The 15,071-nt window shown below is 43.3% G+C and overlaps 1 protein-coding gene across 3 annotated transcripts in view; it reads right to left on the bottom strand.

Annotated features, from left to right (window-relative positions):
* Window positions 1–6,280: 6,280 nt before the first annotated feature.
* Window positions 6,281–15,071, bottom strand: part of src (v-src avian sarcoma (Schmidt-Ruppin A-2) viral oncogene homolog) — a 35,351-nt gene continuing 26,560 nt past the window's right edge. For all 3 annotated transcript variants that reach the window (XM_023835024.2, XM_023835028.2, XM_023835026.2), the window contains 9 exons: window positions 13,697–13,795; window positions 13,172–13,275; window positions 11,640–11,789; window positions 11,092–11,247; window positions 10,668–10,847; window positions 10,471–10,547; window positions 10,227–10,380; window positions 9,677–9,808; window positions 6,281–9,352 (listed from right to left, as the gene is read on the bottom strand). In XM_023835024.2, coding sequence (XP_023690792.1) covers window positions 9,144–9,352; window positions 9,677–9,808; window positions 10,227–10,380; window positions 10,471–10,547; window positions 10,668–10,847; window positions 11,092–11,247; window positions 11,640–11,789; window positions 13,172–13,275; window positions 13,697–13,795 — 1,261 coding nt within the window. In that variant the 3' untranslated portion in view covers window positions 6,281–9,143. The remainder of the gene's footprint in view (window positions 9,353–9,676; window positions 9,809–10,226; window positions 10,381–10,470; window positions 10,548–10,667; window positions 10,848–11,091; window positions 11,248–11,639; window positions 11,790–13,171; window positions 13,276–13,696; window positions 13,796–15,071) is intronic.

The following is a 15,071-nucleotide window of genomic DNA, read 5'->3' as shown; positions in this document are numbered from 1 at the left end:
GTAATCCCATCAGGGTGTAACACTGTCTTCTGACCTATGCTGTGCAACTCTAACTCTGTAATTCTTTACATAACTCTCTTTACATAAGTCTACATAACATTACATTAACCCGCTTTTCAGTTCACACAGCTGGCAATTTTATTCCCTGCAATAAAATGTCCATGTCACATATCACACCTGCTTTGTTGTCAGGGTATACTTTTAGCAAACTCTTATCACTGTAATAAAGAAAAAGCTTTTACATGTCATCAAGTACATTTTCTTAATATAGATTTATAATAATTATTTTCTTTAGGATTGAGATTGGGGACTCCGGAATTGAAGCTAAGGACGCAGCCATTTCCACTTAATATGATACCATTTTAGAGGACCAGGAGCGCTATTTGCTGGAAACACTGTTCCATCAGAGATCCTCCCTTGTTCCAATATGACAATCCCGGCACATGCACTGCTCAACAAGTGATCTCTTGAACAACAGCATGAAATCACATGCTTTCCATGTCATCCTCAGTCACCAAATCTAATACTTTATGGTAAGTCATGAAGTGCAAAATAAATTTCCACCTCAAACAATTGTTCTTATAGAAGAGTAGTTTAATATCCCGGTAGAAACAGTTAAGGACTTGTATGGCAGTATTGCAAGATGGCTGAAGTTGTTCTGAAAGCAAAGAGTGGCCCCAATCATTATTAGGTCCGTAATATATTGTTAGGTGTTTCTGTACACCCAGTGTAAATATACAATAGACAAAAACCTGTCTGAGAAGGTAAACTTATACTAAATGAAAGGCTCTATTGTTCACCTGTAGTGAAGATTCTTCTTTCAAACTTAGTTGCCGCCAGTTAAACTGGCTTCTGGCTAAGACACGCAACGTGGAACAAATACTTCTATTATAATCCCAGGGCTCCAAAGCAGTCATCAGTTCCTACATGGTCATCTTGAGTTTCTCTTTTAGTAATTTCCTGCTCTAGCAGGAAGTAAATGCCACCAGATCACTGGCTGTAATAAAACACATTTAGCCACTGCTGTGCATGTGACAGGTGGAGGCCTTGGGAACCAGCCTTGTTCACATTCCTGCTATTCGCTCATCTGCTTGGGCCTTTCTGATTTAACAGATATTATCTTTAACTCGCAGTATGAAGCACACAGATTTGTACAGGCACAAAGGAATTCTTAGGTTTTTATCCACCTGTCCCAATATGAGAGTGGCGCTCTGTTGCGGTACCAGTACATCCATACATGTGACAAAAAAATATTTTTTTTAGAATGCTGCCCATAATCTTAATTTGACTGTTTGACATCACTTTTGTTCAGATTATACTACTGTGTTGACCTGGAGGTAATAAAGTGTTTGTAGGCACCTAAATAGCTGAAGTTCAAGAAGTCACTGACTGTGCTGCTCAATTGACGCTATGTACTTCCTGAAGAGCATCCATCTGATTGTACACTCAGTTACAAATAAGTTTAGCACCCAGAAGTAAAAGTCTGATTTGGATGTAATTTGGTACATGTGCAGAACATCGGGGGCAGTGCCTCTGGACTGGCAGACCGGGGTGGCGGTCCCCCTCGTTAAGAAGGGGGACCAGAGGGTGTGCTCCAACTGTAGGGGGATCACACTCCTCAGCCTCCCTAGTAAGGTCTATTCGGGGGTTCTGGAGAGGAGGGTCCGCCGGATTGTCGAACCTCGGATTCAGGAGGAGCAGTGTGGTTTTCGCCCTGGCCGTGGAACAGTGGACCAGCTCTATACTCTCAGCGGGGTTTTGGAGGGTTCATGGGAGTTTCCCCAACCAGTCTACATGTGTTTTGTGGACTTGGAGAAGGCATTCGACCGTGTCCCTCGGGGAGTCCTGTGGGGGGTGCTCCGGGAGTATGGGGTGCCGGGCTTCCTTTTAAGGGCTGTTCGGTCCCTGTTTGACCGGTGCCAGAGTTTGGTCCGCATGGGCGGCAATAAGTCGGACTTGTTTCCGGTGAGGGTTGGACTCCGTCAGGGCTGTCCTTTGTCACAGATTCTGTTCATAGTTTTTATGGACGGAATTTCTAGGCGCAGCCAGGGCGTTGAGGGTGTCCGGTATGGTGACCTCAGGATTACGTCTCTGCTTTTTGCAGATGTTGTAGTTCTGTTGGCTTCATTGGACCGTGACCTTCGGCTCTCTTTGGAGCAGTTCGCAGCCGAGTGTGAAGCGGCTGGGATGAGAATCAGCACCTCCAAATCCGAGACCATGGTCCTCAGCCGGAAAAAGGTAGAATGCTCTCTCCGGGTCGGGGATGGGGGCCTCCCCCAAGTGGAGGATTTTAAGTACCTCGGGGTCTTGTTCACGAGTGGGGGGACGATGGAACCGGAGATCGACAGGCGGATCAGTGCAGCATCAGCAGTGATGCGGGCGCTGCATCGGTCTGTCATGGTGAAGAAGGAGCTGAGCCAAAAGGCGAAGCTCTCGATTTACCAGTCGATCTACGTTCCTACCCTCACCTATGGTCACGAGCTGTGGGTAGTGACTGAAAGAACGAGATCGCGAGTGCAAGCGGCCGAAATGAGTTTCCTCTGCAGGGTGGCTGGGCTCTCCCTTAGAGATATGACTGAGCTCCTCACCCTTCGGGAGGGACTCAGAGTAGAGCCGCTGCTCCTCCACATTGAGAGGAGCCAGATGAGCTGGCTCAGGCATCTGCTTAGGATGCTTCCTGGACGCCTCCCTGGTGAGGTGTTCCGGGCATGTCCCACTGGGATGAGACCCCGGGGAAGACCCAGGACACGCTGGAAGGACTATGTCTCTCGGCTGGCCTGGGAACACCTCGGGATTCCCCCAGAGGAGCTGGATGAAGTGGTCGGGGAGAGGGAAGTCTGGGTTTCCCTGCTGAGACTGCTGCCCCCGATACCTGACTTAGGATCAAGTGGGAGATAATGTATGGATGGATGGAAAAAAAGCTTTTTCTCACATACCTTCCAAATAATCTATTAACACGAAGGGGGCATCTGACAGTTTTTTCAGAGACGTGGTAACCTAAAGATTTTACTTGGTCTTGTAATTCACCAACAGTCATCCTTGGGGATTTTTTTTGCCTCTCTTATCCTCCTCACTGTGCGTGGGGGAAAAATAAACTTGGGTCTTCTTCCAGGCAGGTTTGTAACAGTTCTAGTTGTCCACTTTTTTATTATTGCCCTAGCAGTAGAAATGGACATTTTAAGGCAAGTAGCTATTTTTAATTTCCATTCCCTGACTTATGAAGGTCAACACACTTCTTTTGGTTTGTATGATGGATAACTAAGGGAATTTGGGCTCTGTGTCACCTCATGTTCGTATCCCGGTTAACCAGGAAGTCATGGATTACAGCTTGAATGTCACTATTCACTCCACTCAATGTAGAAGAAAAGATGTACAATTTACAGGGGAAACATGCTTTAGTTACATTGTGTTCACTATAATTTCCTGGGGTGCCAATAATCGTATCACATGTGTTTTTGATAAAAAATTATTATTTCTTGACAAAGGATTTTTTTTTCTTGGAATAAATTTGGTAATGAAAGGTTGGATCTTACTCAATTTTTCAGTGTGACATGAAGCTGCTTCACCAAAAGGTGGATTTTTTCTAACCCTTTCTACAAATCTTTACAAGGGGTGCCAATAATTGTGGAGACCGCTGTATAGGATGCAGGATATATGTATTTTTTATTTCAGAACCACACACGCATGCCTGTAGCAGAAGTTGACAAGTGTCTATTTTGTGTATAGCGGTCGGAATAAGACGTGCTTTTTGTTTCTAACTGGACAACCAGCAAGCAACTGGCATTTCACCACCAGTGCTGGAGATTCAGATTGTCAGATACTCTAACCCTGCACAACAAGTGGGCTGTCAGAGTCCTGTCAATTAGAGGGACGTTTGGATTAATGCGGAAGGGCTCTGCTGTCAGCATCCTACGGTGCAGAATCCCTCCTCCAGAGGAGAAAATCTTGCTGATCACCATGTTCCTGTCAACCTGTCATAAGGTTTGAGAAGCACAGTTTAAAAAGAGCTTTTAGTAGCCGACATTTTGGTAGCTGTGGTTAATCTTGCATGACCTGAAATTAGTTTTTGTTCCAAATGACAAACAACTTGATTATTTGAACAAATGGAAATTGTATGGACTGTATGCACTATTTTACTTTCTGCTGTGGACCTGATGCCTGTTACACTTGGTGTTTCTGTAATACCACAGATTTGCAGCATTGTAACCAATTTCAAATCTTAATTATTTGATTATATAGATCAGTGTTTCCCAACTCAGTCCACAATATTGCTGCTTCTCTGCTCCCAGTGCGCCTGTACCAGGTATTCGGTGGTCCTGATTGGCTGGGAGCTGAGAGGGAGCAAAAATGTGGACTGGCCAGGGTTCCTCGAGGACTAGGTTGGGAAACACTGATTCAGATTGAAAATCCTTATGAATGGTGTCGACCAGCAGGTGGTGCCCTTTCTACAGTGGTGAGGTTACTGAATCCAGGTTACAAGAACCACACACACACACACACACACACACACACACACACACACACACACACACACACACACACACACACACACACACACACACACACGGGTTGAATAGATTATTAAAATCTTCATGCATTTCAGACATAAATGGCTCCATTTCAATATCCAATGACATGTTGGTATGATAGGAAATTTATACCAGTTTTTAATACAGCCAGTAAGTGCCTTCTTACTCTTGGCAGGAAACCGCGCACTGGGCTTTTGGTTTCCATAGCAATACCATCTACTTTTTGGCAGTACTGGCTTTCAGCTTATTTTTCAGATTGGGTCATGGTTTCCCAACAATGAAGAAAGGTGTTGTGACTGATTTCCTTGATGGGGAAGGTATTTATTGACTTTGCTTTCAAAGCTCCAGGATGTGCCACACATAGAGGTGCTCTCCATGCCCAATTCTTTGCTCTTTATCAAGTCATTCTCTCAATACATTAAAAGCAGCTCACATAGAATCCACAGGTTAAAGGACAAAATAAAACCAAGGGGAAAAATAATAAGCTTTTGTCACACAGGTGTGGTATTAAACTGGGATATCTGGCTCTTATTTAAAAGTAAGCTGAAGTCACAAGGTAATTAGTAAAGTTAACAGTAAGTAGTAGTATTTAAGGTATACGGAAGCATTTAACACCTCTCACCGTATTTAATCAATTTAAATACAAAAAAGAAATTTATTGCACATTTAAGGATTACAACATGAAATGGTACATTGCAGTCTGTTAGGTACAATTACAATTTATTAGGTTTTCTGTTTGTTTTTGAAAATGAACGAACTGATTCGACTGCTACAAAATTATTATTGTTCTGAGATCATAATTGCCTTTAATGTCCATTTGTAATAGTAAAAAAATGGTCACAGAGGAATGGGAGAAACCAGACTGCATAGGTTATAGCGGGAAAAACTGCGTAACCCCTATGCTGTGAAGCAAACTGAGAAAGACAGTGTCCTTGGCATTAGCGCCCCCCCCCCTCCAAAACAGCTATCCGAATAAATCGGTTAACACCAATGAACAATACTGGAAATGTCAATCAACAGTTCAGACCTAAAAGAAGATTCCATGATACCAAAATGATACTGAGCTAACTGTCTCCCTAACAGCTATTGATTGCATGATCTGTTCAGGGCAGATTATTTAAATATTGATGACAGAATGAGTACACATATACATAAATTCTGAAATAAATCCATTAATTTCCAAACCTTTTCCTGATCGGGGGGGGGGGGGGGGGGGGGGATAGGGGTACATCCTGGAGGGGATGCCAGCTACATCCATTTACATTTGTTTTTTGAAATAACAATAGAAGCACAACTGAACTATACAGACCTTCAAACAGACAAGCTTAACAGAAAATACATGAATGGACTGAATCGGTTATGATAGACCTTTATAGTAAAACTTCACAATTATGACAGGTGCCTTTAAAAACCTTGGGTGACTTTCTAGAGTGCAAAGTTACCTTCTGTAGACTAGCGAACAAAATTTGAACATAATGACAAACCCCTCGTTTCTTTGGTGGCAGAAGGAGGTTTTATATCTGAAGACAAAGTATTTTGAGATTTTTGAGATCTAGTACCAAAACTGTCAAGTGTACTAAACCAAGAGACCACCACAAAATGGTTGGTGTCAAGTCAGGAAAAGGGCAGATCTGCATCATTACCCATTTCGTACCTTTAGACCATTTACGGTGCCCTGCAGATGTTGTTCTTAATCGCTAAAATAGGGCAAAACGCACGCACAGGGACTTTGTTAGACACTGCTGAGAGAATATGTTTTTTTTTTTTTTTAATGCAAGATTCATTAGTCATGGAGGCATTTACACACAACCATTTTACAGTAAGGAAAAACTGTGCACCACGTTTTCATGCCAGCTAACACAGTCTTGCATGTAGAGAAGCTCGTGTATTTAGCCAATAATCAACATTCCAAAGACATTTCTGTCATTTAAATATTGGGGGAAGACACTACCAATTAACCTGATGTATTACTCTATATGACACTGCGGTTGTTCCCAATAATCTGCACCCTTCTTCATAATGATTGCACAAAAATACAGGAATTTACTTTCTCCATTAAATTTGTGTGAAAACAGGTTCAATGAACTGCAAAGGTCTTAGGATTTCAGGGAACCCTTTTGGATGTCAGAGTAAATCAACATACAGTCAGAAATGGGTACCTCGTCTCCTGAAACCATTTACATAAATGCAGATGTATTCATACTGATCAATGGCAGAAAAATCCCAATCATGTTACATAAAGTTAAAAATATTTTATGTTTATCCTGCTGGGCTACAACTAAAATCATTTACGCATTTATTGAATCACCTCCCAAGGCAAATTAAGGCAGATGTTTTAGGCATAGTCAAGCAAAATCTAAATTAAATCATGTCACACCGGAACAGATATAAAATGCAACAAATCCAAATAAATCTTGAGAAAGTCCTGCAATTGTCCACAGTTGTAGCTCGGTCACTGATACGATTTTGCAGGACCATGTCCATTGGTCATACTGAAGTCCTTCTCTGTGGTCAAATGACTACACCAGGGATCAGGCTGAATAATTCATGCCAAAGATAACATTTTAGTCCAATGTTCTCCAGTCTGGTCCTCTGGGACCTGCAGACTGTCCACTTTATTGCCCAAGCTGGGAGGGAGCAAAAATGTGGACTGTCTCTGTGTCCCCGAGAACCAGATTGGGAAATACTATTCTATTATATTGTATGAAACCTTCTGACCCTAACATTGGTCAGATTACATCCAGTACATTCATCCAGATTAATAATTTATAAAGTATAAAACATTTTTTGAGAGCCACACATGAAAACATTGCACCCACTGACTTCCTGAATGGGGAATTCTAATATCAATGCACCATTTTCAGTGTCTATCAGCAATGTAGTGATGTAGTCAGGATCATATAGGATTGCAGGCATCTACAATCAAACAAAGGCAAATCTACACAAAATAGCCCCCTTGTGCCATCTTGTATATCTATTAATGGTCTTGGCTGAATCAAGAGACTTGGCTGATCCAGTGAGAAATGCAGAAGTGGATGACTGACAGAAGGAATATTGGAAATGTTTTTTCAAGGAAGAAAAAAACGAAAAAGTATTCAGTGCAGCTGAAAACTCAATGGACGGTGTAACAGGACCTAGAATTCTGTCAGAAATACAGAAGAATGATGCCTGTAACGTTTAGGACACATTTTTATGTAGAACATTCAGTCAACAGTGACAAGCGAGAGAATTTCCATCAAAAAGGTGTGGAGGGAACAGGACAGCATTTTACTTGCATAAACATAAGATGGAGGGGGATTAGCAGATCACTTTGTGGACAGTCACTGTACCTCTAAGGCGGCCCAAGTGCAAGTAAACCACCCTGAATCCCAACCACAGGGGCGGCACAAAGCGCAACGGGCGTCTGTGAAATCAGTGGGGGCGTGGGATTCGCAGACAATACGGAACCGGCTGCTTGGGGCTCGCCAATGGACGGACATGATTTTGTAGGAAACCGTGAGATAAAAAATACACTTTCTTTCACAGCAGACAGTACAAAAAAAAGAAAAGTTTCATTGGCACAAAAAAAAAAACTGCAGCAGGATCCCAGTATTAATAAAGGACTGGGCTGATCAGTAGTTTTACAGGGTTGTTTTCCCAGAAGTCCTACAGGCTGATCAAAGCAGCTCATGTTGACTGTTTCAGTACGTTTCAGTAACCTTGTGGATTCTTCTTTGAGGAAGCTCTAACAAAATAGTAGTACCTCCCCGGCCACTCCATCTCCACCTGCCTCGTTCTTGTTGTTGAGCCCCCTAGTAATTAACTGCTGCTATCTTCACCTTCAGTCCTCCCATGGACAGCTACCATCGCCACTGGTCGCTGGTCTGAACAAATGCCGAATTCCAGTCAATCCAGTAGTGGAGGGAAAGAAAAGACTAAATATTGACCCTGTGTTTCATATGGCAGAGATCAGTAATGCCTTGTCGAGCTGGGAGAGGCTAGGGGTTGTTTTTCACTTCACAACCCCCCCCCCCCCCCCCCAACCAAAAAAAAAGAAGGAGAAAAACAAGACAAATCTCAAAACTTTGATGGATTCACTCTCCCCAAAGAATAATAATGTGCATCTGAAAGAGTGACAAAGTGATACCAAGGATGCAGTTAGTGGTCACCAGAGACTGGGTGACACCAGGTCTAAAAAACATAGGGCTCATCGCAAGCTTGACAGGGCCAACGGACCTGACGGAGACCGAGGGCAGAGGGGCAGAGCTGGGTTTGAGGATGGATGGAGTCACAGGTCAATGAGGATCTGTCACTTAGGACAGAAGTTGATATTAAAGTCAAAACGTTTGGAGTTTCTATCGTCTGACCCCAAAACAACACACAAATAATAATAATAATTATTATAAAAACACAGCCAATTCTGAGGCTTCATTATACAGCAGTGAACTGAACCCCCAGCATGAGGTGGTGGCTTCCAACGACAGACGTCACGACAGAGGCAGTTTCGGGATGTAGTTGGTGTAAGATAAGAGAGCCGAACAGGATTGGCAGTGGCTTGCCAGGGGTCTCGTGGGGGCAGGGCACACCTAAACACCCACTCTTATCTGCCATTGAGTCTACATGGGACCTGCCTCCCTAAAGGTTCTCCCCAGGCTGGTACTGGGGCTCAGTGGAAGTGAAGTAGTCCTCTAGGAAGCCCTGCAGGTACTCGAAGGTGGGCCGCTCCTCGGCCTCTTTGCGCCAGCAGCTCAGCATCAGGTCATGCAGAGACTCGGGGCATTCAGCAGGACAAGGCATCCGGTAGCCACGCTCCACCTGCTCCAGAACTTCTCTGTTCACCATCCCTAAGAGTCAGGGAGAAACCCATCAGCAAGGAGGTCTACTCGACCATCAAGGTCCATTATGGTTGAGAGTATGGTGTGTTTGACAAGGAACTTTCTTTGACTGTTGTTATTACAGTAGAAAAGCTTTGAATCCAGAGCTGGAATTCTGTCCAGTGCCAGACTGCCTCAGTAAACCTCGGCAGGTTCAATGAGATCCAGAAAATGTAAGTGGCTCTTAATAATGACTCATACTGAGCAGAAAGATGATCTGTCGGGATACATTTGCCCGCTTCACTACAGAACACTCACAAAGGAAATAAACTACAATAATCCGCATCATCCCACCTGGGTATGGTACCCTTCCTTTGGTGGCCAGCTCAGTCAGTAGGACGCCAAAGGACCAGACATCAGATTTGATGGTGAAGCGACCATACAGCGCAGCTTCAGGAGCGGTCCACTTGATGGGGAACTTGGCTCCTAGTGGGGAGATGTGAAGAAGGTGCCAAAGTGTTCTTTCTAGAAACTTGTGTGTGCCCGGTTTGAGTACAGTGAAATACCTTTGAATTATGGCCATTACTTCTTACCACACTTCCATTACACGTAACACTCCTGAGTAGCATATGTATAGCAGGTTAAGTAAAATAAATGAAAACGGAAAGGCCCAGAAGAGACTTGAGATTTTAATTTATGTTAACACGTATATTTATTCCCGCAACAACAATAGTACATTAACACTAAACATCCATCCTCCCTGCCTTACTACCTCAGGTAAGGAAAAACACGTTGATAAGAAGCAAACATTACGCTAACTCATATAAAAGTTAGAATTACTTAAACTCGACTAGTACTGAGATGTTGACTTAGGGGTCTTATAGGATGCGTCTAGGGGTCTAACCTTGTCTGGCTGTGTACTCATTGTCTTCGATGAGCCGTGCAAGGCCGAAGTCGGCCACTTTGCAGACCAGGTTGTCTCCCACGAGGATGTTGGCTGCCCTGAGGTCTCTATGCACATAGTTCATCCTCTCCACGTAGGCCATTCCAGAGGCGATCTGATGATGCATCCACAGTGTTACCCTGAGTCAATTCATATATTTACAATCATGGCTCAGAAACAAGAGTGAAGAGTTTCAGACACCTACCTGCGAGGCCATGTCCACCAGTTGGGGTAGTCGCAGTACCTTGCCCATTTCTCCTTTGAGAAAGTCCAGCAGGCTTCCTGAGGGGACGAGAACAGGAATTGGTCGGTTACTGTTCAGTTGCAGACACCATGGCTCAGCCAGTCGGGCGACTGGGCATAGGTCATAGGCGTGTGGTCCCAGGGGTCTGTGGTGCTGACCTTGGCCCATGTACTCTGTGACGATATAGATGGGCTCTTCAGACACCACAGCGTACAGCTGCACCAGTTTCTCATGCCGGAGCTTCTTCATGACCTGGGCTTCCTGGAGGAAAGCCTCTGGGGACATGGTTCCCGGTTTCAAGGTCTTGATGGCCACACGTGTCGTACCATTCCAAGTACCTTCAGTGAGAAAGGTACAGGCACGTGAAGACAGATAAAGGGGATGGACCCGCCCCACCCTTAACTTACAATTGTTAACATTTTCCTCAATAATATTTACATATCAGAAAATTATTATATCCATTGCAGCTGGATTCATCTAGAAAGTAAGAATAATGACTGTAAACATATGCACAATGTATCAAGCAGATAAACCCCACACAGGTATCAATGACATTATTTCCACATGGAGGAAGAGCCTTACCCATCCAGACCTCCCCAAAGCAACCCTGACCCAGCTTAACATCCAGCCGCAGTGATTCCCGGGGGATCTCCCATGCGTCCCGAGCCAGGCCCTGGGTCTGGGGTTTCAGTACGGGACACACCTCTGTCAGGCAGTGACACAGCCCATCTGCATACTCTACAGGACAGACACACAATCATTTTAGCCTGCTTTCTATATCTGACATAAGACAAGAAATGGAGTTTTACTACTGCAATGAATGGGTACAATATGGAAACCAATTTCTTTAATGTTCGGCTATTAATTCTGCATTAACACAAGGTTTGGAGTGAATGCTTATAGGATAAGTTTAGTTTAAGTTCTAAAGAGATGGTTAAATACGCAGGTCAACTTGTCCTTATATTATATCCAGTGCTGAATAAAAATGTACTGTCTGTATCTGTGAATAGTGATCTTAGGTCTGGATTTGTTATTTGTCAATCAAAAGAACTGAGCTGTGGATGTCATGTGACCGCCGTGTGGCCATCACTCAATTTGCATGGTCTCCCTTTCCATGTCTGCAGACTCACTGCGGTAGTGCATGACCAGCTGTTGCAAGTTGCTGAACTGCATTCGTGATGTGATGTAGAATCCTCCGCTGTCCAGTTTGCGGATTTTATAATGCTTCACGTTGAGACCTTTCACGTTGTCATAATCCAGGACGGACAGACAGTAGGCACCTGTAAGGAGAACAAGGTTTCCAAACTTCCTTAGTGATCAATTGTCAGAATCTGTAGCACAACAAACAAATTTAGCTAACCTGGCTGAATACCTTTTCTAAAGTCTTTTTTGACAAAATGCCTCTGAATATCCATCCATTCATCAGTCCAAGTTCTAAAAGCTTATCCTGGTCAGGGTCACAAGGAGTCTATTGTAGGCAATACAAGGAACAAGGCTGGGTTATACCCTGGACAGGATACTAGTCTGTCCTAATACAAGGAGCTTAAATTTCTCTCACATTACTGGAGATATATTGATTTTTGTGGCGAAATCTTAGCCACAGCGTATCTTATAATGACTGGATAACTAAAGTTCTAATGTCTTAGTAAATACATTTATACACTAGTCATTTTTAGAGATGTACGAAGAATTAAAACATATTCAAAAGAATATTTGTTGAAAGTCTTAAATTTAGGCTCTACGTTTGTCCATCACGAAAGCTCTGAATTCACAATGAAATGAACAGTGTAATCCTCCACATAGTATCTGCCTTAATTCCTGGACAAAAGCTGTTAAATAAATATAAATATACGCAGGCACCAATACTTGTCATTGTTCTACTGATCACTAGGGGGCGCCATACAAACTGAGCAGACACAGGACTTGCTTCTGTAGTCACCCTGCTTTTCAATTTCACTTCGGGGGATAGTGCCCAGTAGTTATGTAGCCTGGCTGCACAGTGACCTACTAATGTCCCTCTCCTTCAGTCTGTTGCCTCAGTTGCCTGCCCCTTCAATCCTTGGTTACATGCTTAAAATCCATAGCCGGCGGTGTGTCACCAAGGCCTCACCCCCGGCCCGACCCTGCCGGAATCCCACTGCTTTGTCCCTAACCCTTATTAGCTGCCTCCACAGCCCTGCTTCTCGTTCCTCTGGCCTACTGACCTACACTGATAAGGGATGCTAGAAGAATTTGCACTTAAAGGAATTTTCCCATAATTTTCCATCCCATTTCTGGCTGTAACATCTGATACAACCATCAGTATAGTTATATATCTATGGCTGCAGCTCAGACCTGCAGCAAAAATGTTCTGAAGGCCTGAAGGTTCTGAATTTCTATTAACAATATAATGTAGAAAAGTATATCATGTCTATATTCAGTGGATTTCTTGTGTATGTTGGAACACTTATTAAGCCTACAGGGTTGTTTCTGACACATATTTAGGTCATCGTTAGGGCCCTCAAACCCTGAAGGTTTTATGGAGGGTAGGCTGGGCTCTTCCTCTGCTCCATAGTGTAACAACAATCAACATTTTATTCCAACAAGAAGGGAATTTAGAGCTGAGACAGTGAGAAGACCGTTTTGGCTTAAGCCATCTACTCTTACTTAAAGCCACACTCACCCTTCGTGGTCTCGCTCTCCCTCACGAGGAAGGTGCCTCTCCTGTTCTCCAAGCTCAGCAGTAGCCTCTCCGAGTCCCGGCGGGTGATGCTGCCGAAATACCACCTATAGCCGACGACAGTAGAAGCTGTGAGGAAATCTGAAGGGGCCCGTTTGCCTGTTTGTCTTCACTCTCATTCTACTTCATAATGCTATTTTTTTTTACATTTTTTTTGTACCAAAAACCTGTGAAGAGTCAAACCTGGCTGGACAAAAGCAGCATATGGCCTATGTGACTCTTCAGACTGTCTGCTTCTAAGTGTGGTTCTTGTGAGAACTTGAATTTCCAATTTAATCAACAAAACTCCTGTCACCTTCCTATCACGGTGTTTTGGAAAATGCTTTAATATTGGCAGGACTTTGGTGTGAAAAGCAAACAGCATTATGGGAAGGGAGGAAAGTCCTTCAGTGGCGTTCATCTGTGGTGCTTTTCGGTAACGTGTCATTAAAAAACAAAAGGATCAAAAGAGAGAAGGCTGAGATTTACTCTTCTGCTTGGATGGAGTCTGAAGGAGCAACATAGTTGCTCGGAATGTAGCCGCTTTGTCCTGAAGTGAGGGATCGAGCCAGCCACCAGTCCCCTTCCCTGTAAACACAGACACAGTAAACACACTGCCAAACTCGCTCTCTTCCCTACTCTGTGATTCCTTTACAAACGTAACTGTTCATCTCCCACCTGTATAGCCTAAACTATGCATAAAATACAGAAAAAAAGCATGCAGATGACAAGTGCAAACGTCCAAGTTTAAGAACACTAGCCATGTGCATCACCAATCACCTGCTACACTAGTGTTCAGTTACACCAGGATGTGCAGTTTTGTATTCAATCTATGATAAAGGTAACTTATAAAAGTGCTGCTCTTCAGGGCGGTTTTGAGACAAGAAGGTTCATTGAATCACCTGAAAAAGAGGCAGTTCTGTGGGTTGACCCTATAAAGGTTATCGGAACTAATTACAACAAAGTCCTTTAATTTCTCTTGTGAGGAACTTATGTGATTTTAGGTAGCTAGACGATCCAAATTTTGTCAGTGGTGCACTGCTAGCCAAAGTAGAACAAATGCTTATAAACTTAAAAGGTCACCTAATATTTTTCAGTGATACATTCTGAGATATCTTACGTAGCTGAGGAAAACCAACTGTTCTGCAGTAGTAAACTTTTCTGTTTTTTTGTATAATTCTGCTGAAGTAGTGATTGTTTTTACGTCTAAGATAAGAGAGGAAGAATTTTATTGATCCCAGGAGGAGGAAATTCTGGAAAAATGTCCTTCAGCACCACAGCAGCAATCTCCAACCCGTCATGCTAGCCAGCTCTTTGGCTAAACAGAATGATTCATTGGCTGATTTCAACTGCTATTTCATTTATCCATTTTAATGGCTAGCATGATCTACTGGCATCCTGCCCAGCCTGTCCCCGGCCTAATGCTCTGTGCTTCTTGGGATTGGCTGCTCACCATAAACCAGTATGGAATAATCTGTTACCGAAGATGGATGGATGGATGTCATGGCCTACAGATACCTATCAAGATATAAAATAACAGGTGCTAGCTTGGTGATAGTTCCAGCATACAGTTTTACTGCTAATTTCTGGTTCTCTGGATCGGCCTTAACTGAAGCTGGATACAGTAATGCTGTGTTCTGGCTGTTGATTTTCAACCTAAAAAAAACTCCAAGAGCCTAGAATCAGTGGCAACTAAGTCTGGAAGATCCCCAACAAAGAATGAATTGGTGGATCTAAACAGTAGTGAAACCACAGGAACAACAGATGTTTAGTTGACAATTGAACTGACTGATAACAAGCGTGAATCATCATGAATTTAATCATTATAGAATATTGAGGTCAATCATTTTTGTCCATCTATAGA

The sequence above is a fragment of the Paramormyrops kingsleyae genome, chromosome 6 (genome assembly GCF_048594095.1).
Source record: "Paramormyrops kingsleyae isolate MSU_618 chromosome 6, PKINGS_0.4, whole genome shotgun sequence".
Classification (NCBI taxonomy): Eukaryota; Metazoa; Chordata; class Actinopteri; order Osteoglossiformes; family Mormyridae; genus Paramormyrops; species Paramormyrops kingsleyae.
This window is presented reverse-complemented; position numbering and strand designations above follow the sequence as displayed.